Source organism: Nycticebus coucang, chromosome 4 (genome assembly GCF_027406575.1).
Source record: "Nycticebus coucang isolate mNycCou1 chromosome 4, mNycCou1.pri, whole genome shotgun sequence".
Taxonomy (NCBI): Eukaryota; Metazoa; Chordata; class Mammalia; order Primates; family Lorisidae; genus Nycticebus; species Nycticebus coucang.
The window spans coordinates 134,065,449-134,087,863 of NC_069783.1; the positions used below are offsets into that span (position 1 = coordinate 134,065,449).

General features: G+C 52.8%; 1 protein-coding gene across 2 annotated transcripts in view; it reads left to right on the forward strand.

Annotated features, from left to right (window-relative positions):
- Positions 1 to 22,415, forward strand: part of CABIN1 (calcineurin binding protein 1) — a 172,701-nt gene that overhangs the window by 82,439 nt on the left and 67,847 nt on the right. For both annotated transcript variants that reach the window (XM_053587053.1, XM_053587054.1), the window contains exons 26-28: positions 353 to 531; positions 14,872 to 15,054; positions 20,133 to 20,464. In XM_053587053.1, the coding sequence (XP_053443028.1) occupies positions 353 to 531; positions 14,872 to 15,054; positions 20,133 to 20,464 (694 nt within the window). The remainder of the gene's footprint in view (positions 1 to 352; positions 532 to 14,871; positions 15,055 to 20,132; positions 20,465 to 22,415) is intronic.

Below are 22,415 nucleotides of genomic sequence, written 5' to 3' on the forward strand. Positions count from 1 at the left end.
TAAGGTCAGCTGTGTTTCTTGCCACATCTGGACTTACTTGTTTGCCAGGGATTAAATCTCTCAGGCTGTCACATAGAAGGGCACTTTCGTTTGGCATGGAGGGGATGCTTCTCGGGAGAGCCTGCCCAGTTCTCCTGGGGCTTGAAACAAAGACATAGAGCCCTACCAGAGAGGTTGAGTAGTGCCCAGTTAAGGGCCAGAGCCCACACGGGTGCTGTTAGGGTCACTTTGGTTCCACGACATCAGCCAGATGGGGAGGTGCCCCAGGAAGGGCACTGACCCACACCAGTACACATCTGTTTCAGTGTGGTGTGGAGACTCTGACCCACGCCCCAACCCTCTGTCCCCACAGGGAGAAGGCCTGCCTGGTGGACGAGGACTCCCACTCTTCAGCTGGGACACTGCCGGGCCCCGGAGCCTCCCTCCCCTCCTCCTCTGGCCCAGGTCTGACATCCCCACCTTACACAGCTACTCCGATTGACCACGATTACGTCAAATGTAAAAAACCCCACCAGCAGGCGACGCCGGACGGTACAGTGCCTGTTCTCCCTACTGCCGGCCCAGGGCGGCACACCAATCATGGGGAGGGTGCTCGGGCGACTTCGTTTTGTCGCTTTGTTTCGGCAAGGGGGGGGTGCTGGGTCTGGGGTGACACGGGCAATGTTGCGGCTATTCATTAATCTCATGGACTCACGACTCTTGTGCTTCCAAGACATGCTCAGGGTCGCCACCTGCCAGCTTGCCCACTGGGAGCGGGGAGAGGGACAGGCTAGCATAAGACACCATGTACCTTTGACCCTGCAGTTTCCAATCAGCCAATGGGGACCCTCATGTCTACTTTGAAGGACAGTTGTAAGACTGGGCCCCCTGGAGTGGCTCCTGGTGTCATCAGACTGGTGACGCCTGCCTTGTTTAGTAGCACATTATTACTACTCTGTCCTCCTGACAGTTGTGGGGAGGCTGTCCCTGGTGCTGTCAGCCCTGGGAATCCACATAGGTTGTTGATGGGGTGGGGGGGTCACCTGGGGCCCCGTGGGATGGGGCAGGTGGCGACCACTCAACCACATTCCTTACTAACATCAGGAGGTTTGCATGCGGCCTGCAGCTCAGTTTCTTCATGTTCTCATGTTGATAGTGGTATGCTGGTGACAAAGCACTTGCTAAGATGAGCCACATTGGTGAACATAGAGGGCCATTGAAGTAGTGAGAAAGTAGTGACAGTTCTGAGACACTGGGGCCCTCGCTCCCATGTCACTCATTTCATCTGGGTTTGGGGAAACAGGCTCTGTTCTGCCTTCTCCAGGCGAGGGGGCACTCCTAGGTGGGTGGGATTGGCCCCAGGGCTGTACCTCCTACAGGTGGTCCCTATAGACTGGCTCCTTGGAGGAAGAAGGGCCCTTTGGGGCACCATAGTAGCCTTGAAGCTGAGGCCTAGCACAGAGCTTTGTGGAGTGGGGCTGGTAGGGCAGCCTTGCCTTGGCTATACCCCCCTGCTAGAGTCCCTGCCTGGTGCATGGGGTCCTGGACAGTTTGCGCACCAGCCCCCAGCTTCTCGAGCTCAGTGGGCAGAAGTTGACAGCAGGTTTAGGGAAGTGCTGGAGAAGGATGACAAGGTGGCCAGTGCTCAACTTCTCTGGGAGTGGGATTTGCTGATCTCAAGAGAGGACAGGAGATTTGCAGTCTCCCCTCCTGGTTTGGTGCGGAATCTGCAGCATGCATGTTGGGAGAGAGGCTGAAGATCTGAGTGCGGGTGCTGTGTGCTCCATCACCTCCCAACAGGTCTGTGTCACCACCCCTAGTCCCAGCACGGACACCTCCCTGCTCGCTCTGGGGTGTTAAGCAGAGGTTGGAGGAGCCAGGCCACCTGCTCCTGCAGTCTTCATTTCTGCAGAGTGATACTGCTCTCCTCTTCTTAGTTAATTCAGGTTGTTAAACAGGCCAACCACCCCGAGCCTACCCTTTTATTCTTGAGAGTATTGAGATCCCATTACCATCACCACATTGTCTGAAAAGAAAGAGAGAAGAGGATTGAGAAAACGTATTAGCAGTAAATCCTTGCTCTTGGGAATTACTTTCTGCCAGGTACCTGCTGCGAGGAAGCACTGTGCCAAGTTTTCAGGAGAGAGGACTGCCTTTCACAATTGTCCACATGCTGCTTGGCCCTGCTGTGTACACCTGAGCGGGGGGAGCACTAGCATCGTCCTCCATGGCCCTGCAGGCTCCCACCAAGCTCAGTCCACAGGCACCAGTGTGCTTGGCTGTCAGCCCACAGGGCTGAGCGCACCCCCAGGAGCAAAGAGGCAGGACTGCCTCAGAGAGAAGGCCACGACGCCCCGGCACCCGCTGCCGTGTTGGTGCATGTGTGGGCAGCTGTCGGCCCTACAGAGTGTTTGTGGTAGGCTCTGGCCGTGATAGGTCCTGGGTGCCAACACACTAGTTGTTGTGGAAGTTTACAGAGGGTAGCCTTACAAATAAGTTCTAATATAATTTTAATGGTTGTACATTTTTGAATATTTCTTTTTTTTTTTTGGTAAAAAAAAAAAAAAAGCTTTCATAGTGATTCTTGTCATGATAAGAAGACATGCCATGGCCCGCCTTTGCCCAGTGTCAGTCCCACCCTGCTGCGGGCTCTACGCAGGCCTGGTTCCACAGTGATGTTAGAATGTTATAATGGCCCTTTCAGAAGCTGCCCTGGTTTCTAGGGAAGGCCCAGGACCCACACAGAAGCAGCAGTGTCAGGGGATGCGCTGATGGCCTCGGGGGCCACGCTGCCACCTCCACTCCTGTTTCTGGAATGCGCCCTGGGAAGAAAACATGTGGCTTCCACTTTCCACTTAGCTTTCTAGTGGCCAGCCTCAGGTCTCTTTTGGGAGGACAGGAACACTCATGGCAGGCCACTACTGAGCCCTCCTACCAGTAGGCTCTGATACAGCTGCGAAGAGGCAGGGAACCTGCTTGAGGTCCAATAGGGACAAGGCCCAGCAGGCTCTACAGTCAGAGGGATCTGATTTCTAATCCTGGCTCTGTTGCTTTGGTGCTCAGCAGCATTGAACAAGGGACTTCACTTCTCTGAGCTTGTTTCCTCCCCTTTGGAATGAGGGTAACCTCTTTTTCATGAGCAGTCAACACAGGTGTTTGTACGTTGTAGCCTCCTAGATGCTAGGCGAGGACTGGGCAGCGCTGCGAGGGAATAGCCCAGCCTCTGGGGCCAGCAACCCTTGGTTTGCACCCCAGCTGTCTCCCAGCCAGTGGTGTGGCCTCAGAAGAGAGCAAGCAGTGCTGAAGTAGCAACTCCAGAGTGGGCCTGGGCATCAGGCTTTCTGGGTCCCAATCTTCCACCCCGTGGAGATGTTCATAATCGAATTAATTTGCCACCAGCAGAAGAGGGAGCCAAGCACCAGCACTTCCCTTGGGCAGCCAGGAGACCCTCGTTAGAACTGCCTCTCCACATTAGTATGCCTTTGCTTCAAACCAGAAATCAGACGCAGTCAATTCTAATTGGATATAAGATTTAGAAAAATAACTACAGGTATGTGTAGATTGCTTGACATCTGATAACAGCAGCTTCACAGGACTCAGATTTGCTCTGTGGACCACCCCCACCTGCAGACTTGTGTCACCCACACTAGAGCTGGGCTGAGGGCTGAGGAGGGGTCAAGCCACGAGAGAGGCAGGAAGGACCAGAGCAGGGAACAGGCTTAGTCACAGGCAGCCGCCATCGCTGACAGCTCTGCCCAATTGTCCTCCTGCCTGGCTGACTTCTCCCTTCCATTGATCTCTTGGAATCTGCCCACAGTGCTGAAATCATTAGTGTTGATACTTCCTGACCAGGAAAAAAAAGTGACATGAGGTCGTCTTGTGACTTCCAAGGGACTCCCAAGGATTCCTCTTAATACATGTTCAAACAGAGTATCAAGAAAATTTTTGAACAAAATCTCTATCCCTCCCTCACATTCAGTTTGGTATGTGTGTGCCTGTGTGTGCACATGTGTAAGCCCCACCATGTGGTACTGCGTGCTTGCTCTGGGCCAGGCTCTGGGTAGGTGCTGGTGGGGTAGAAACGTGTCTCCGTCTTCGCAGCTGCCCTGCAGGCTTGGCCATGTCCTTGTTTCCATGAGAGAAACTGAGCTCAGGACAGGCAGGCACTCAGCCAGGACTGACCACTGTAGTCTGGGTAGAGCCGAGAGATTTAGCCAGTCTAAATCTCCTCATCCCTGGCTGGGGTGAAGCCTAACATTAGGTAGGCTCCCTGTCTGGCCACCCTAATGGAGGTGGCATCTGTGTGCATTTCCCCCTCATCAGAGGTGACTCAGTGGAGGGAGCAGGACTGGCAAAGGATGGCTTGGTTCATCGCGTGGCCTGGCTCAGCTAGCTTTGGGGATGTGTCTCTGGTGGCTGTGTTGGACTGCCTGAGATCCTTGCTCCCTGTCCCGTACCTTGTCACCTCAGAATGTCAGAGCCTAAAAGGATCCTGGAGGTCAGAGGCCTTGCCCTTTGGTCCAAGAGGAGGCTGAGTCCTCTGAAGGGTTTGTGGCCAGCCTGTGGCCTTGCCCATCCAGGTGTCCTGTCAGCCCTGTGCCAGGTGCACAGGACAACCCTGGTCCCTGCTGTAAGCTCTTAATAAGGGAAGTTGGTGCAAACCAGCCATCAAACACAGCTGAGGGTCAAGGTGCAGCCAACCCCAGCACTGGAGAGGTGGGGTTCACTTATTCCAGAGAGACCTGGCCTGGCCACTTGGGAGATGGGAGGCCTTCCTAAGGAGGCAGAGCCTAGCTAAGATCTGAGAGGTGTGTCAGGGACAGGGAGCAAACCTGGGGGTCAGAAGAGTGGGAGCCGTGGAGGTGTCCACAGTTGTAGGTGACAGCTACCTGGCTTTGTTGCTAGCATGAACAGGGCCACTGAGGAGCTTTAGAGGCTGTCCTGAGCCCCAGGCTGTAGGGGTGGGCCTTGCTGGAGAGCTCGGGTGCCCTGTGCCAAGCACTCCTCGTGGCCATCCATCCTCACTCACCATGCTGTCAGTGTCCGTGTTGTGTGCTGTCTGTGCTCATCCTCACCTGCTCACCCCATGTCGCCTCCACCAATATTGCCCGTGCTGCCCTTAACCCTGACCACACTCTGTTCTCCAGGCTTGTCTTTCCGCTTACACCTGTCACGGCTCGCTTCAGGGAACAGCGCAGACCGCATGCTCAGCCCTCAGTCCGGCTCCCTGCTTCCCCTGTGACCAGGAGCGCCTTCATATCTGCTGGTCCTGTGATTTGGAGTGTGTGTGTGACGTACTTGACTTCTGCTGACGGCCCATCTTCCCAGTTCTGGCCGGATGCAGATGCAATGGTGGTCTCTCCCCCACTGCCCACCCACCTGCCTGGCAGGTGGCTCAGTCCTGTATTTTCATTGCTTTGCTCTTTCTTATTTAAAAGAAAATATCAAAGGCAACAGACTCTAAGATACCAAATTATCTTTACAAGGACAAATGTGTAAAACTGCAAATTGTGCACAGTAGCCTTAAGGCTCTGAGGTGGGGCCTGGGTCTGCAGCCCACCGTGGCAAGATTGCAGAGGGCAGGCAGCTGCCATTGGCCACAATGGCAGGGCTCCCCTCTAGGGCCAAGGAGAGGTCAGGTTCTGGTAGCATCCTGTGTTCTGAGTGGAGCTCAGGTTGTCCTGCTTGTTCCCAGTGGGGACAGAGACTGGAGAGGCTGTCAGGGAACCTCCTTTGTTTCTTCACTTACATTTGCAACCTTTTTGAAAACCTCTTCAGGCACAGCTGGTCATGGCATGTACTGGGTGCCTGTTGTGTGGCAGCATAGAAAAGGGTACTGCGGGGAAAGCCACAGTGAGGACACCCTGATTCCTGCTGCCCCCAGGTGGAATCTGGTGTCCGTAGCTGCTGTCATGGGGCAGTGGTCAGTGCCAACAAGGAATGCTGTGAGCTGGCAAGAGGACTTCCTGGAGGTGGCAGACCTCTAGAGAGGCCTGCAGGGCATTGTGGGTGAGGGACAAAGACGTGGAGGTTAGGGGCCTATACAGTATTTGGATACTGAGGTGATGGGGATGGAGAGAGAGCTCGGGGGAGCAGCTGGGCACAGAGGACTGGGCTTTTTCCTTTGTCAGAGGGAGAGTGACATGCTCACGGGGTCTCTCTCTTTGAGCTCTAAGGCACATCTCTTCGTCGTGCTTTCTCTGAAAAGCTTTCCTGGGAAGCTCATCAGATGGCCGTGGGGTTCTGGCCTCGCCCTTGACAGAGCTGCTCCTCTTCCCTTGGCACTGTGTCAAGAGGGGGCTGCCTCCTGCCTTTGGTCAGGAGGATGTTTAAAGCCTCCTGAGGCCTCCATGGTCAGTGCCTTTCCTAGCTCTGGGTACAAGTGAGAGGTACGCAGTCAGGCAGCTTCTCCCTGCTCTGAGCGTCAGGCTCCCAGCAGGGCAGCACTGCAGTCTGAGCATGTTGGGGCTGCCTGGTTCCCGGTGACGCTTAGTTAGACCTCGCCCTCGAACACTGGCGAAGAAGGGGCAGAGGCTGCTGCCTGTGCCCGTCTGCCGTCTGCTGTGTGTCTTCCCCGCCCCCCAGCTTTCTGGCATCTCTTCTCCAGCATCCTCAGCCTGACACGGGCACCCCCACTCCACACGGCCAGCCCTGCTTGGTGAATGTGTCCTTAGCTGACAGCTGGCCAGCAGGGACCAGCTGAGGCAGATTTTGTCCAGTCAAAAGAATGTTCAAAATATTAATTCCACTCAAGTTTATGGTTCTTAGAAACCTGTTATTTTCTGACTGGCAGGATATTTGTGACCTTTGCAGGGTTCACTGGCCAAAATGGCTGCAGTTTTCAGTGGCATAGCCACATGCTCTTTCCTCAGACTTTCACTGCCCTGACGGATGGGATAAATGGCTGGGAGGAAATGGAGACACCACATTTAAGGAGATGTTGGAAACCTGTATCTTGTAAGAAAAGAGCTGTTAAGCTGGCCTAGAAATCCTGGGATTTGAACTGCGTGAGACCCGAGCAAGGGAGACTCAGAACACAGGGTCTGCTGTCATGCCCAGGGGGATGGCAGCCTTTCTGTCACCACGTCGGGTCCTTATAGCCCTGCATCACCAGCTGTCGTTCCTCTGCAGGGGCGGTGCCAGGTTCAGAGGAAGGCAGCTTAGTCAGCAGCTGGCAGGCAGATGGACATCCCACAAGGATTCAGAGAGGACAGGCTGGAGTAGCCCAGATGCAACGTCATGAAATGCTCGAGTGATTAACAGCAAGAGAATCAAATATTTATAATCTTGCCCCAAATATTAATTAGTATGAACAGGTTTTGTGTGGGCATATTTTAAAAAGAACATTCTGAAAAGCCTGCTTGCTAGTGCCAGTCTCCCGTCCTGTCAGCCTCCAGGCAGCTCCTTAAGAAATCAGCTCTCCCTGTGTACAGGAGCATACTCCTAGAATCCCAGCTGCTTGGGAGGCTGAGGTAGGAGGATCACTTGAGGCCAGGAATTTGAGACCCTATCTCCCACCCCCCCAAAAAAAAAAAAACAGAAGAAAAAAGAAATGAGGTCTCAGCTCCTGAGACTTCAGGCAAGGTATCTGGGCTGTGGGCAGCCCCTGTTGGGTCTCATTCAGTGTGCCTACTACCCTTTACACCAAGACCCATAAGAAGTTTGGGTTGAATCTGGCCTTTTACATCAAAGAGGCTTTCTGGCCAGGCTTGGTGTCTCAAGCTATAATTCTAGTATTTTGGGAGGCTGAAACAGGGAGATTGCTTGAAGCTAGGAGCTCGAGACCAGTCTGGGCAAGAGCAAGACCCTGTCTTTACAAAATAATAGAAAAACTAGCTGGGCATGGTGGCTTGTGCGTGTACATATTCCCAGCTACTTAGGAGGCTGAGGCAGGAGAATCACCTGAGCCCTGGAATTTGAGGTTTCACTGAACCACGCTGACACCACTGTGCAGTAGCCTATCAGAGTGAGACCTTGTCTCAAGAAAAAATCTTAGAACCTTTACAGGAGTAAAGTTTTAAAAAAGAGAGAGAGAGAGAGAGAGGCTTTCCATTTATGTCTTGCTTTGCCTTAAGAACAGGCCTTCTGAAAAACCCTAACCCCAGACCCCTCTGCAGAACGCCAGCCAGTGCTGCCTACTTCTGACTCCTCTTATCTGGCCTTCCTCTTCTAAATCTGACCAGGCAGAGGGCTTGTTGCCACCAGGCTTGTTGGCCTTTGCCTGCAGAGCATCAGTGTATATACCTGGTCCTCTGAGGACTCAGCATAGGCCACAAGCATCCAAAATTATACATCAGACCATTTGAACCCTTGGCTCCAGGCTCCTGGGAACGTCTCCATGGAGGAGATAAGTCTGGAGCCAGGCCTAGAGGCTCAGCTCGTAGTTGTGTTCCTTGTGCCAGAATCCCCCACCGCTCACACTAGCAGGCTCCCCAGTGTGCACGGGCAGATTGAAGGCTGGGCAGGACAGTGCCAGGCCAAGTTCAGCTGTCCAGAGTATGGCTAGTGGGTGGGGATCCCACCCCAGAGGAACCTTTGCTCCTGCTCTTCCAAAGGTTTTCCCCATTCCAGGCTTTCTTGGCTGTGGACCTTATGACCTAAGAGATGACCCTGCAGAGAAGCCTGCTGGGAGTGGGGAGAAGATAGCAGTCAGCAGCAGCCTTCCTTTTCCTCCTGGGACCCTGCAGAAGCTACCCGGGCAGGGGCTTCCCATTTCAGGAAAGGGGTCTGCTCTGGGCTGCCGCCTAGTCCAAACAGCCCTCCCTGCTGCCTGCCTAACCAGCTCCTCTAGCTCTGGGAGTCTGAGGCTGGCCTTCTGTTCTTCCCGGTACCACGACCCATTGTTCTCCCTGTCCCACGTTGCCAGCCCCTGAGCTGCCCCATCCACAGCAGTCTAGCTGGTGATAGGATGAGAGTCCTTTCGTGTTCTCTGCGATGTTCCTGGTGAACTTGCCCCACCATGTCTGTCTTGTGTGTGGCTCTCTGGGGTCCTCAGTCAGCTGTACCAGAGAAAGTTGGATTCTCCAGGAGAGGAGAAACTGGGGGTGGGGGGTGGGGGTGGCACAAGCTGCCTAGGCAGAGCCATTCTTTAAGAGCTTTTTCATTCATCCCTTTAGCCCTGTTGATATAAAAGACATGACTCTTGGTTCTCTTACTGGCTTCTTGGTATAGGAACTTGAGTTGATTCTCGGTATTGAAAATCAGAGTCATTTTAAATAGGCTGTGCCAACACTTTCAGATGTGTAAGACCAAAAAGAGCAGAGTCCCCGTTGGTGGCTCTCATTTGAAGAGAAGCACTTGCCAAACTTATTTCCAAGGTGTAATATCCCCAGGGTCCCTTCCTGTGACACGTGCCAACCCTTGGGGTGGGCAGGAACCTTGGCAGGCCTCTCTCCACTTCCTTGCTTTACAGATCAGCCAAGGTCCCTCCGTGTGCACAGCCTCTGCTTCTGCAACTCCGCCCCACAGCCCACCCCACCACCACGGCCTGCAGGTGGCACCACAGGACTGTGGTGAGCCCTGTCAACAGCACCTTCCTCAGGGCCACTTAGGTACCTTGATCACCCCCAACAAGGGCTTATGCAGAACCAGTGCAGTGGCTCTGGGGCCAGTCTGCTCACGGTGCTTTCAGAGGACTGGCAGTTTCCAGCTTCTCACACATGTGTCTACGAGGTTCAAGGAAGGGCCAGGCAAAGTGTATCTGGCAGACCCCATCCCTGCTGAGTCCTTCCATGTGCACTTGTCCTGTCCCTGTACTGTGGCTGTGGTTGCTGTGGATGTTCCTGTAAAAGAGGCTGAGCAGAATCCCCGCTCGGTCGCTGCTGCTCAGGGGAGCAGAAACCTGTGCACACGTGCCTCCTTTCTTGCCCACATGGTTCCTGCTGAGGTCTGGCTGCCTCGGCTGCGTGCTCTGGCGGGTCAGTGCTTCCCTCACATTACAACGCCAACAGGGCATTAACACATCAGGAGTAAATACCCATTTGCCTAAGCTAATCCTTGCTTTTCCTAATAATCACAGCTGGGATTCCACCAAATTGGCAATTCCTTTAAGCCCCACAGCTGGTGAGCTGGTGAGCTGGTGGGCAGCGTGCCAGTGGTGGAATCAGCCCTGCAAGGCTTGCTTCCTGGAGCTCAGTGCGGGGTGCACTGCTCAGTCGTGCGGCAACCTCAGCTATCTCCTGCTGGTGGAGGAAGCAGGCCCTGGCCTGACTTTCAGGGAAGCTTCAATTGAGGCATATGGCCCACTGTCTACCCCAGACTCTGTGGCCTCGTGAACACTGTCAGAGCCACAGTGAGTGCTGCAGGGCAGGATGGGTTACTGGGCTGTCCTCATGTGTACCAGGCCCCTGTGGGGGTCCCACTTACATGTCTGGGCAGAGGGGGAGAGACAATGGCAGTCAAATTAAAAAGCATGAAGTGGGAGCCGAGAGCAGCAAAATCATAAAGCCATAGTCACCTAGCCCCTAGGTGGCAGGTTTGGGATTGGAATATGGGTCTAGGACCCCAAGTCCCTAGTTCCTGCAGTGACCCTATGTGGCCTCTGGGGCCAAGGATCTCCACTCCAGTCCTCTCTTCCCACAGAGATGGCGAATGGCTGGCCTAATCCTCAGGTCCTCTGTCCAGGCCAGTGCAGACAGCCTGTCATGTCAATGTGCTGCTCAGGGATTGGTTCCAGTGTGGCGTAAGCAAACCTCTGCCCATTCAGAACTCAATCTGTAATGGCAAACTTGAGACCTCAGAGGCAAAACGTGCAGTTTCTCTAATGTAGTATTGATAACTAAGCTAACGTTTTGTGAATATTTACTGTGTATAAGGAGCTGATTCCAGCACTTTACATGTGTTAACCTATTTAAGCCACCTAACAGTGTGTGAAGTGACCACTTGTATTGTCACAATTTTACATGTGAGGAAACTGAAGTGTAAATAATTACGGCATTTCAGTTTGGTGCCTGTGGCTCAAGCGGATAAGGCGCCAACCACATACACTTGAGCTGGCAGGTTCGAATCCAGCCCGGGCCTGCCAAACAACAATGACGGCTGCAACCAAAAAAATGCCGGGCGTTGTGGCGAGCGCCTGTAGTCCCAACTACTTGGGAGGTGGAGGCAGGAGAATCTCTTGAGCCCAGGAGTTGGAGGTTGCTGTGAGCTGTGATGCCACTGCACTCTACCCAGGGTGATAGCTTGAGGCTCTGTCTCAAAAAATAATAATAATAATAATTATGGCATTTGCATGGACTCGCAGAACTAGCAAATGACAGAGCAGAATTTCAACTCTGACGGAAAGAACTTTGTATTTTGTGCAAATTTGCCCACCAAAGCAGCTTGTGCCTGCCCACCGCGTGGGTCCTGTGTGAGTGCCTAGAAGGCTGTAATGCTGCGCAGAGGGCTGGCGGGCACACACGCCTGTGTCTGCCTCTCTCCCTTATCCCCAGAGCCAGTGCGCCATGGACCTCTTTCAGAGGACAAGGTAGCTGCAAGTTTTAGGTGGGGAAGGGACTTACTTGCTCATGGTCACACAAATAGTGGCACAAAACCTACTTGAACTTAGCTCTCTTGATTCCTACTTCACTGAGCTTCACCTTCAGATTCACAAAGTTCAAAACAAAGTTTTATTTTTAAGGGCCTATTTTATCTCTACTATTGGTTTATTATTTATGACATCTCTTTTTTAAAAAAGTAGTTGTGGACTTAGTATTAACCACGTAGATCTTTACTTAATCACAGTCTGCCTTCCAGCGATGCTGTTCTGCCTCTCAGGCACTGGACGAGCTGTTTTTGTTCCTTGTAGGCTGTAAGCCCCAAAATGTTGCTACTGCTTTTGCTTAGAAAGTAGTCGATATTATTTTAGGAAAATTAAAAATAAGAAAACAAATGTCTTCTGTGTTTGCCAGTATTTTAACCATTTATGGGGAAACTTCATTTCTTTGTGTGGATCCAGGTTTCCGTCTGGCTTCACGGTCCTTCTCCCTGGAGAGCTACCCACGGCATTTCTTATAACTCTGATCTGCTGGTAATGAATCCTCAGTTTTTGTTTGTCTGAAAAGTCTTTATTTATATTTTTTTTTTTGAGAGTTATTTTTACCGAACATAGAATTTTTTTTTAGTATGGAATTGAGTTGACTCTTTTCTTTCAGCACGTTAGAAATACTGTTTGATTTGTTTATTTCCGATGTGACGTCTGCGGGGATTCTCGACTGTGTTCCTCTACGCCTGGTGTGTCTTTCTCTCATTGCTTTCGAGATTTTCTCTACATCTTTGGCTTTCAGCAGTTTGAATATGATGCACCAAGGTGTGATTATTTTTTTTTTAATATGTATGAAGGGGTCTTTTCCCTGCTTGGTGTTCTGAAAGATTCTTAGTGATTTGATGTCTTTCTTTATTTTTAGAAAATTCTCAGTCATGTGTCTTTACGTATTTCTTCCCTCATCCCTTTCTGTGGCTCCAGTTAATGTGTTAGTTCACTTGGATGCTCATTTTGCTCCTCCCCAACTCTTTTTATTCTCTATTTGATTACAGATGCTATTCTACTTATGGTGGGGGTTATGTCCCAATAAAACCATCGTTAAGTTGAAAACATCATAAGTCAAAAATGCATTCTAGCAGACACTGTAGTTTAGCCTCACTTGCCCTAAATGTGCTCAGAACACTTTCGTTAGCCTATAGATGGGCAAACTCTCTAACACAAAACCTATGGTAGCACATACCACTAGCCCAGAAAAAGATCAAACTTCAGTCTACAGTTTCTGTTGAAAGTATATCATTTTCACACCATAGTAAAGTTGGAAAGTCACAGGTCAGACTGTGTCGGAAACTATCTATATTTCTCTTGACCTGTTTTCAAGTTCTGATTTCTCCCTGCTGGCTGTATCACGTTGGCCGAGGACCCAGAGGCATTCTTCTTCTCTGTTGCTTTTATTTCTAGCTTCTCCATTTGACTCTTGCTTATGATTTCTGTCTCACTTCTGAAATTCCCTGTTTATCCTGCTGTTCAGGTTTTCCTCTATAACTTTTAATTTGCTGATCATATTTATGAATCATATTAATGTTAGCTATTTTAAGTTCCCTATGAGGTTGTCCCAACATCTAGGTCATCTGTGAGTCTTGTTGTGTTGTTTTGTCTCCTGACAGTGTACTTTTTTTTCTCACTTTTTAAAATGTGTGTGCGTGTCTTATAATTTTTATATTGAATCAGATACCATGTGTAGGACAGAAGAGACTGAAATAAATAACACTTACTCCAGGCATGGGTTTCCCTCTTCTGTTCCTAGGCTGTAGTAGAGGAAGTTGAGTCAGGCTGGTCAAAAGCTGAGCTGAGTTGGGCTCTGCTGTGGCTGTGATTCCCTTCAGTGCACCAATTCTCTCCTGTTGTTGCCTTGGGCTTCAAGTCGGGAGCTGATTTGCCCTGAGGTTTTTCTCAACATTTCAGTTCTCCCGTCAGCCCTCAGCCTGGTCTGCACTGCCGGGAGGGTCTCCCCCAGGCCCTTGCCTGCTTCCTTTGGTAGATTGTTTGCTTGTTGGTCTGGGACGGGGTAGGGGTGATTCTCTTTTGTCTTGGTTCAGCCTCAGACTGAGACTGCATCTCAGGGATGGGGCTTTCTTGGGGATCTGTCCCTTTCCCGGTAACAGGAGACCTCTAATGTGAGGGCCCTAAATGAGTTCCTGCCCCATCCTCGGGGTTGAAGGGTTTTCTTTTCACTTCTCCAGCTGTTGTGGGTTTTCACCTGTACCCTGGAAGCAACAAAGTTTCCTGCCCTTCCTATGGGGCTGAAGGCCTTTGTTCCTCAGGAGAGAAGGTCAAGGCAGGCTTCCTGCCCTTCCCGCAGCAGCAGCAGCTGCTCCTCCCTCTGGGCCTGCATACCTGCCCTGCCCCCAGGCCTTGTCATAGCACCTGTGGAGGTCCCAGGAGAGAGAGAGTCCCGCGCCAGTGAACGAGCACAAACTCCTCATTTCTGACTGCGGGAGAGCTAGATGATCCAGACTAGTGCAAGGCCAGAGTCCGTTAAAGATTTTTGCTGAATTCCTTCCTGCTGCGGTTCTTTCTCTCTGTGAAATCCTGTGTGGTAGAAATACCGTATGATGGCGGCCACTATGCCTCTCTTCCCAAGATCAGTGAGTGTGTGGTAGAAATACCGTATGATGGTGGCCACTGTGCCTGTCTTCCCAAGTTGAGTGAGTGTGTGGTAGAAATACCGTATGATGGCAGCTACTGTGCCTCTCTTCCCAAGATCAGTGAGTGTGTGGTAGAAATACCGTACGATGGCAGCCACTGTGCCTCTCTTCCCAAGATCAGTGAGTGTGTGGTAGAAATACCATATGATGGCGGCCACTGTGCCTCTCTTCCCAAGTTGAGTGAGTGTGTGGTAGAAATACTGTATGATGGCGGCCACTGTACCTCTCTTCCCAAGTTGAGTGAGTGTGTGGTAGAAATACTGTATGATGGCGGCCACTGTGCCTCTCTTCCCAAGATCAGTGAGTGTGTGGTAGAAATACCGTATGATGGCGGCCACTGTGCATCTCTTCCCAAGTTCGGTGACAACACCTTAGTAGCTAAAATAGGCCATCGTGGGAATATTTACACCACAGAAATCAGTAAATGCCGTAAATCAGGGCTCCCCCTCTTCTTGCTCTGAGAGCCAACTGATAAATGTTTACCAGAACCCACTGTTTCGGGAAACCCCAAGAAGGTTGACCATGAAGATTTGTGCCTTTGGTGAGTGGTTCAGTGGCCTCTGGATGGGTTGGACTCCGTAACATTAGGTGGCTGTGCTTGAGCCAGCTCCTGTGCAGGGTAGTCCCCCACCACTGGGAGGGAGACTCACCCTGGGAAGGCCCCTGCATGCTGGAGGTGGTGTGGGTTCATGTTCCACCCTCCTGCCCTCCTTCTCCCCTCAGACCGCAGCCAGGACAGCACAGCCGTGGCACTGTCAGACTCCAGCTCAACACAAGACTTCTTTACTGAGCCTACCAGCTCACTGGAAGGTTCCCGGAAGCCCTTTACAGAGAAGAAGCTGCCCACTGTCAGTTCCCAAGCAGGACCAACCACTAAAGATGTTCCAGGGGCTGCAGAGGAAAGAGGTATGAGGATCTAACTTGGCAAATTAGAACTGCTTTGATGTTCCCGTGGCAGTCTGGATAGAGCTGAAGACACCAGGCTCCAGAGTGGCCTAGGAACCTTGATTGGGCAAGTTGCGCACCTCTCTGGACCTCTGCTATTCTGCCTGTAGGATGGAAATGATCCAGTGCCCACCCCCAGGTTGTGAGGGTTAGAGGGTACATCTCCTGAGGGTGCTTGCGTGAGCCAACGTGCTCTGTGTGCCTGGTGACACTTGTTATGACCCCATGCTCAGAGAAAGCTGTGTCCACATCAGTGTACCCTTTTCTTTTCCTTGGTAAATGGTTATTTAAAAAGTCTCTGGATCCTAAGTGTCATAAATGTGCTTTCTTTTTAGTCTGATTCACCTAAGACCTTTAGGAAAAGTCTCCCACCTTTTGGCAGAGGGCCCTCTGAGCCTAGAGTGTGCCTAGCCCTCCTGGGGTTCCCAAGCCCCTTTGTGGAAACCAGTGTGCAGAGCTCCACTTCTGGGCATTTTGGGAGATTGCAGGCCGGCCAGGGCCTTCCTAGTGCCACTCTAAGCTGTGGCTGGTCCACTGTGGGCTTTGAACTTCCCCACTCTGGCCAAGGCCAGAGCATGCAGGAGTCTGCTGGCATCAAGTGTACCCGTCCAGACCCTGTGCCAGGCACTGCTGTAACTCATTGGTTTTCCCTCCCTCCCTGCCCCTCTGGGGAAAAGCTCTACGACTGTTCTTTTTTTTTTGAGACAGAGTCTTATGTCGCTCTCCGTAGAGTGCTGTGGCATTACAGCTCACAGCAACCTCAAACTCTTGGGCTTAAGCAATTCTCCTGCCTCAGCCTCCCAAGTAGCTGGGACTACAGGCGCCCGCCACAACGCCCAGCTATTTTTGTTGTTGTTGCAGTTGTCATTGTTGTTTAGCAGGCCCAGGCCAGGTTCAAACCCGCCACCCTCAGTGCATGTGGCTGGCGCCGTAACCACTGCGCTACAGGCACCGAGCCAACTGTTTTCATCTTATGGGTGAAGAACCTGAAGTTCAGAGAGGGTCAGGAATTTGCCCAAGGTCAGTCTATTCCCTTAATCACTGCTGCATACTGCCTTTTCAGGTGGGCTAGATGGATGAGGGGAGGGCTCCCCACGTGGGGGCCAGGCCTAGCCCCAGGAAGTCACTGCACAGGCTCTGGGTAGAATTGAGGCTTGGGAGCTCACTCATAGGTGTGGCTGTGGGACCACAGCCATTTAATACCAGGGAATGCCTCTTTCAGCTCTCTGCTCCCTGCCAGCCACCCCTGGCTGACCTTAGGAGATGAGACCACATCCCCTGAAGGCTGGAGAAGGTGTCCCTTGGGGACACCTAATGGAGACACTAGGTGAGAGGGCACAGGATGGTGGCCTGACCGGGTGGATGTACCTGGACCTGGTCCCCATTGAGAGCTGACGCCACCATCCTCCTTTCTCACCAGGCAGTCATTATGCTCTCCACAACCAGTGTTGACACCCTACAACTGATGTAAGCATGTTGTGAGACGTTTGCCATGAGAAGGAAAACAATAACTTATACTCTTAACATCCTACATGTATTACAGCATTTCCAGTCTTAAAAATAAGATGATTTTTACTATTGCACAGGTGAGAACTCCCATCTGTGCTTGGAGGGCTGTCAAGCAGTAAGCTGTGGATACTGCTATCTCATCATGGGCCTCTCTGCTCTTCCCGCGGGGTGGGGGACTGAACGGAGAGCAGGTTGCCTTTAGTCCGACCCAGTCTGTGCAGGCCTTTCCAGACTCACAAAGGGAAGCCTTCTGCCTCTTCCCTCCTTCCATTAGTGCCAGTGGTTTAAGAAGACCGTGTAGGCCACTGGTGAATAAAGTTCAAAGGTCAACACCATAGCTGGTAAGCTAACAATGGGGCCTCTTGCTTCCACGGGCATCTTCCCCTCTAAGCCTGACTTTCCCTGGTAACCACAGTGGTGAAGTTGATGAACTTCCTGTTGGGAGAGCAGGTGTAGCCGGGAAAACAAGGAAAGCGGGAAATGTTTCCCGAGACTTTGCCCAGCAGGCATGGTCCACAGAAGGGTGCTCCTTTAGGCTGGCCTGGTCTGTGGTAGGCTCTGATCTCCTACACACTCTCCCCTGGGCGCCCAGCGGGCGGCAGCCACCACAGTCTCTAGGACTCCAACAGTCCTCCCTCAGAGAAGCCAGGGCTATAGCACCCTGCCCAGCATTGAGTGTGGGCCCCATTTGTGTGACATACCCCTTGCCCTTCAGCCACACCCTTACAGGTGGTCCTGCTGCCAACCTGCTGCCGTGCCCATGCAGTGTGTCCATTATCAAGCAGTGCAGAACAGGTCCTGGTCTGCTCCAGGCACTGGCTGCTGTGGGGAGGCAGGAACAGACCTGACGCCCTGCCTGGCACTGAAACGGTTCTCTCGCACTGTGCCCAGCAGGCTCTGGCTGGCATACTTCCCAAGGACTGGCTTCCTCCCTTTGATTCTCCAGAGGCATTCTCCACCCTGGCCTGCACTAAGGTGTCGTAAAGAAGGAGGCTTTTCTAGGAGGACTCTTGCAGTTAGCTGAAGTGCACCTTTGCTGGGGTCAGGGCTTTAAAAAAAGTCTAAAATACGAAGGTAACAATACTAAAGACTTATTTTGTTTAACAGAGTAAAAAGTTGCCGATAGTTCCCCACTTAAACACAAGCCTGCTCTGCTCTGTTGTCTAGTTCTAAGGGCAGCAGGGTGAAGCTCAAATCGGAGTTCATAGCCGTGTATATGATCCATGCAGTGGACAGCAGGCCTGCCAGACTGTGGCCACACCTGTCCCTTTCCTGGTAAAGTAGAGGCCCAGTGACAGGGCCTATGTGCCACAGGCAAGGCAAGGTGAGGAGTGGATGTGTAGAGGCCACTGGGAGGAGCCCAGCTTCCTGTCCGGGCCACCTGTCTGCCTTTGTGAGGGAACACCCTCACTGAGCTCGTGTCTCAGGCCAGTAGAAATAGGGCGAGAGAGTCTCAGAAGTTAAGAGATGGAGAGAGAGCATGGCACAGTGTCTCATGGCCCTCTGGGAGGCTGAGGCGGAAAGGTCACTTGAGCTCAGGTGTTTGAGACCAGCCTGAGCAAGAGCGAGACCCTTTCTAAAACAAGAAAGATTAGCCAGGTGTTGGGCATGCACCTGGTAGTCCCAGGTACTCCAGAGGCTGAAGCAGAAGAATCATTTTAGCTTAGGAGTTTGAGGTCGCAGTAAGCTATAGTGTGACACACTGTACTCCACCCAGGGTGACAGAGTGAGACCGTCTGGAAAAAAAAAGAGGAGACACGTCAGTGCAGATTTGGACTTGGGCCCTTGAGCTATTGTACGTCTTCAAAATGCAAGTCAAACTCTTCCATAAGGAGGTCTCGAATTCAGTGGGCCATCGGTATACATCAGTCCAGAGGCTCTGTGCCCGTGCTCCTGGGATCTCCCTGCTGACGTGGGTCAGACGGCTCTTGTGCTCTGCTGGCCTTGGTGCATACTCTGAGTGCATTCCAAACACGTCCTCGTCAGCAGCAGGCACTGGCCGAGGCCAGAGCAGTCAGAGCACACATCTCACTTGCTTTTTATTGGTAGGAGGCGGCCTTCTCATCTTCATGCTGCTGGTGTTATAAATGGACATCTTGCCTGGAAAGCACCGTGTGCCTTGTTGGCATTCCTGACAACAAGAAGGCATTGTGTCCAAGGAAAGAGCAACCCCGAAGGAAAGGCAGGGACCCCGAAGGAGAGTGGCCGAGCAAGGGACGGCCCACCAGACTGATGGCAGGTGGCTAAAGGGTCACAGATTCTTTCCTCAATAAGAAGAGTGATATGGACAAGCTTGCCGCACACCCTGATGTCTGCCTGTTTAGGCTTGGACTTGGCGTGAGAGGAGCTTGAGGCCTCAGTCCTTGCCCACTGGACGTTGCCGTAGCAGGCTCTGGCTGTTTCGAGGCCACTCCTGCAGTAGGGAGGGGGCAATCAGGAAGTGTGGTTAGCAGACTGTCCTGGGAGTTGGTGTCGCAGGCGTGATGATTCACAGCTATAATCCAAGCACTTTAGGAGGCTAAAGAGAGGATCATTTGAGGCCAGGAGTTGGAGACCAGCCTGGGCAATGTAGTGAGACCCCATCTCTAAAAGAAAAGAAAAGAAAAGAAAAATAAGCCAGGTGTAATGATGCGCACTTATAACCATAGCTACTCAGGAGGCTGAAATGGAAGGATCCTGAAACCCAAGAGTTCAAGGTTATAGTTAGCTATGATCACCACTGCACTCCAGCCTGGACAACAGAGAGAGACTTTACCTCTATTTAAAAGCACTGGTGGTACTTCTCTGGCCTGCTTCAGGCAAGCTGTGCAAGTTGTGCCAAACTGGGCACCTAAGAAGCCATGGTCTTTACCCCTTTCTCCCACTCCTCCCTCCCGGGCCATGCAGCCTTCTTCGGTAGCCAAGGAACCTGCACCTCAGGGACTGGCTCGAGGTCCCCCATCCTACTGCCCGACAGCACCTGCCACTCAGCCTGGGCTCTCTGGTGTTGCCCAGCTCTGCAGTCCCTGGTGTGCAGGTGCTGGGCATGTGTGAATGAGGGCTGGGATTTGAGCACTTGGCTCACACGCCCAGCAGCAATGTCCCTGGAGAGGGATGGCAGGCAGGCTGTGGGCTGGGACACTGAGTGGGGAGCAGGTGGGGGACTTTGTGAGCCCTTCCTGGCTGTTCTTTTTTTTTTTTGATGGTGGTGGTGATGACACCTGCCCTTTGTGGGCTGCTTCCCTGTACACCAGCCCCAGAGGCAGGAGAACCTATGCTACCATTCAGAGGGGCAGACCCAGAGCCACCTCATCACCTCATCATCTCCACTCTAGCCTCTGGGCCCCTGTGCTGCATGCCAGCTGTGTCACCCTGCTTCCCAGGGTGCAAGGCCTCACTGGGGGCAGAGCTGGCCCTGAGCCCTGCACCTATTGCTGTCCAGCAGCCATCCAGCAGGGGTACCGACCCAGCTGTTCTGGTCACCTTGCCACGGCACCTGGCGGTGGAGCACTCCAGGGCCAGGATGACTGTGTTTTCCTTCTCAACTGTAGGAAAATCCGAGGAGTCCTTGGAGAGTGCTGAAGGCTTCCGAGCTACAGAGCAGGGTGGCCAGAAGCCTGCTGCAGATGCTCCAACCATGGCTTGTGTCCCCCTCAAGCCCCCAGCATCTGCACCTGCCTTCTGGGATGGAAGGAAGAGAGGGGACCCCCTGGGGGAGCCAGTGGCCTTTCCCCAGGGCCTGCCAGCTGGTGCTGAGGAACAGCGGCAGTTCCTCACGGAGCAGTGCATCGCCTCCTTCCACCTGTGCCTGAGCCGCTTCCCGCAGCACTACAAGAGTCTCTACCGGCTGGCCTTCCTCTATACCTACAGCAAGACCCACCGGGTGAGTGGGAGCCCGGCTGTGCAGCCAGGGAAAGGGCTTGAATCTTCCCAGGACAGGCAGGCAGGCATCTTTGAAGGTTGGTGGGCAGAGCCAAGACAGATCGAGCTCCATGGTAGCAGCTCATGGGAGGGGTGGCGAAGGCCCGGCACAGGAGGGGGCCAGTTTGCTAGGGGAGGGGGCCAGGGCCTGGGTGGCAGCCAGGGGTAGAGGGAAATTCCAGGCCTTCCAGGCTCGACTGTTTTTTCTGATGAGGGCCATACAGCAACTCACATTCCATCATTGGCTCCCTGTCCCTGCTGGTCAGCCATGTCTCAGCACCCTGCAGGCACACTGCCCGTTCTCTCTCCCAGCCTTGCTTATCCCAGCCCCCATGCCTCTGGCTGCATCTTGCAGAGGCCTCCTGCCATACCCTTCCCCTGGGCTCTTCTCTCTGGTGTTGCTGCCAGTACCCACTTCACAGCCTCTGCTTCATGGGGGTTGGGTTCTGACAGACTAGACTCCTCCAGCTCTTTTTGGAAAGCAGATGATAAAGCGATTCCTGACAGCTGTGCCCCAGGCTGAAGCACTTCCAGGGGCTTCCCAGGCACACCTCTCTGCTGGCATTCCGCACTTGTGGAGAGAGTATGCCCTGGGTAGGGCCTCAAATGTGGAGTCACTCTGCTCGCCTATAAGGTATTGGAGCCTCAGTGTCCTGTTTGTGGTGCCTGCCCCATGGAGCTGCATTTGGAGGGGCGAGCAGATTTTAAAACATATAAATGAGCTAACAATGCAGGTCTCATTATGATCAATAACTACAGAGAAAAGGATGCCCAGAGGTGTGGTGGTGCTGCTGTGGTTCTGTGAAGACACCTTTTATGCTGAGATTTCGGGTGGGGTGGGGAGGAGGTACCAGGCTAGAGGAAGGGGAGGGTGGCCAGACAGGGCAGGCAGCCCAAGACAGTAGCCATCCTGGTAAGCACTGGTGCCTGAGTGCTGGGGACTTGGGGCAGGGTGAGCAGGGGTATCATTGGGGTCTGCCTGTGAGGTCCCCATCTCAGAGGTTCTGTGCTGGTCCCCCCTCCCCAACCTTCTCTGTAGAATGTTCGAAAAACCAGGAAGGGAAGTGGGCTGGAGAGATGGACCCTAGCTCGGTACTGGCTATGTGCAGTATGTTGGTACTTCACAAGAACATGAGTGCCTGTGTCTGCAGTGACTGGACACTCAAGTGGCTTGGTTGATTTCCTGGAGCACGTAGCAGGTGGAGCAGGCCTGGGAAGGGAAGAGATCTCGACCAGGGCTTGGTCTTTGGTTTGAAGTAAGGTGTGTGCTGGTAGATGATGGCCAGCTCTGGCTTCCCTAGTGACCCTGCCTGTTCCTGCTGCTGACACCGCAACATAGACTGGCACCCTTAGTGCCCAGCCTGTGGGCTGGCACACCACTATGTCCCAGGCCTTCTGCACCCTGGCAGACCTGGGTTTCAATAAACTCTTACTAGCATAGTCCTCACTAATCAAGTATTCTTCAGGCCTGTGGGGCAATGGCTGACACATACCTTCGCCTCAGGCCCACCATTGCCATGGGAACTTTCCCCTTCATTCTTTTGAAAGCACAGAGCCCCCTACAAGAGCCTTCACATGTCTTAATTGCAGGGGGGAGTCCTAGTAACCATTGTCCTGTCCTTCCCTACTGTGGGTGTTCAGACACTTCCCGAGTAGCCATGCAGTCCCCTCCAGCTCAGTCAGCTCTGACCAGCACCTGTTGCTTCCCAGTGCGGAGTTCCGAAGCTCCGGCCCTTTTCCCCACACTTTTGTAGGATGCCTTCTCCAGAAGCATGTGCTAAGAGGAATTTGGGGTGCAAGATGTTTATTAGAGGTCAGCACCTTGAAAGGGTGGTGGAAGGGGAAGGTGCGGGACTCAGGGAGGAGAGGCACACTGCTAGGCTGGCCCCAGCCACCCAGCTTCTGCCCCTCCA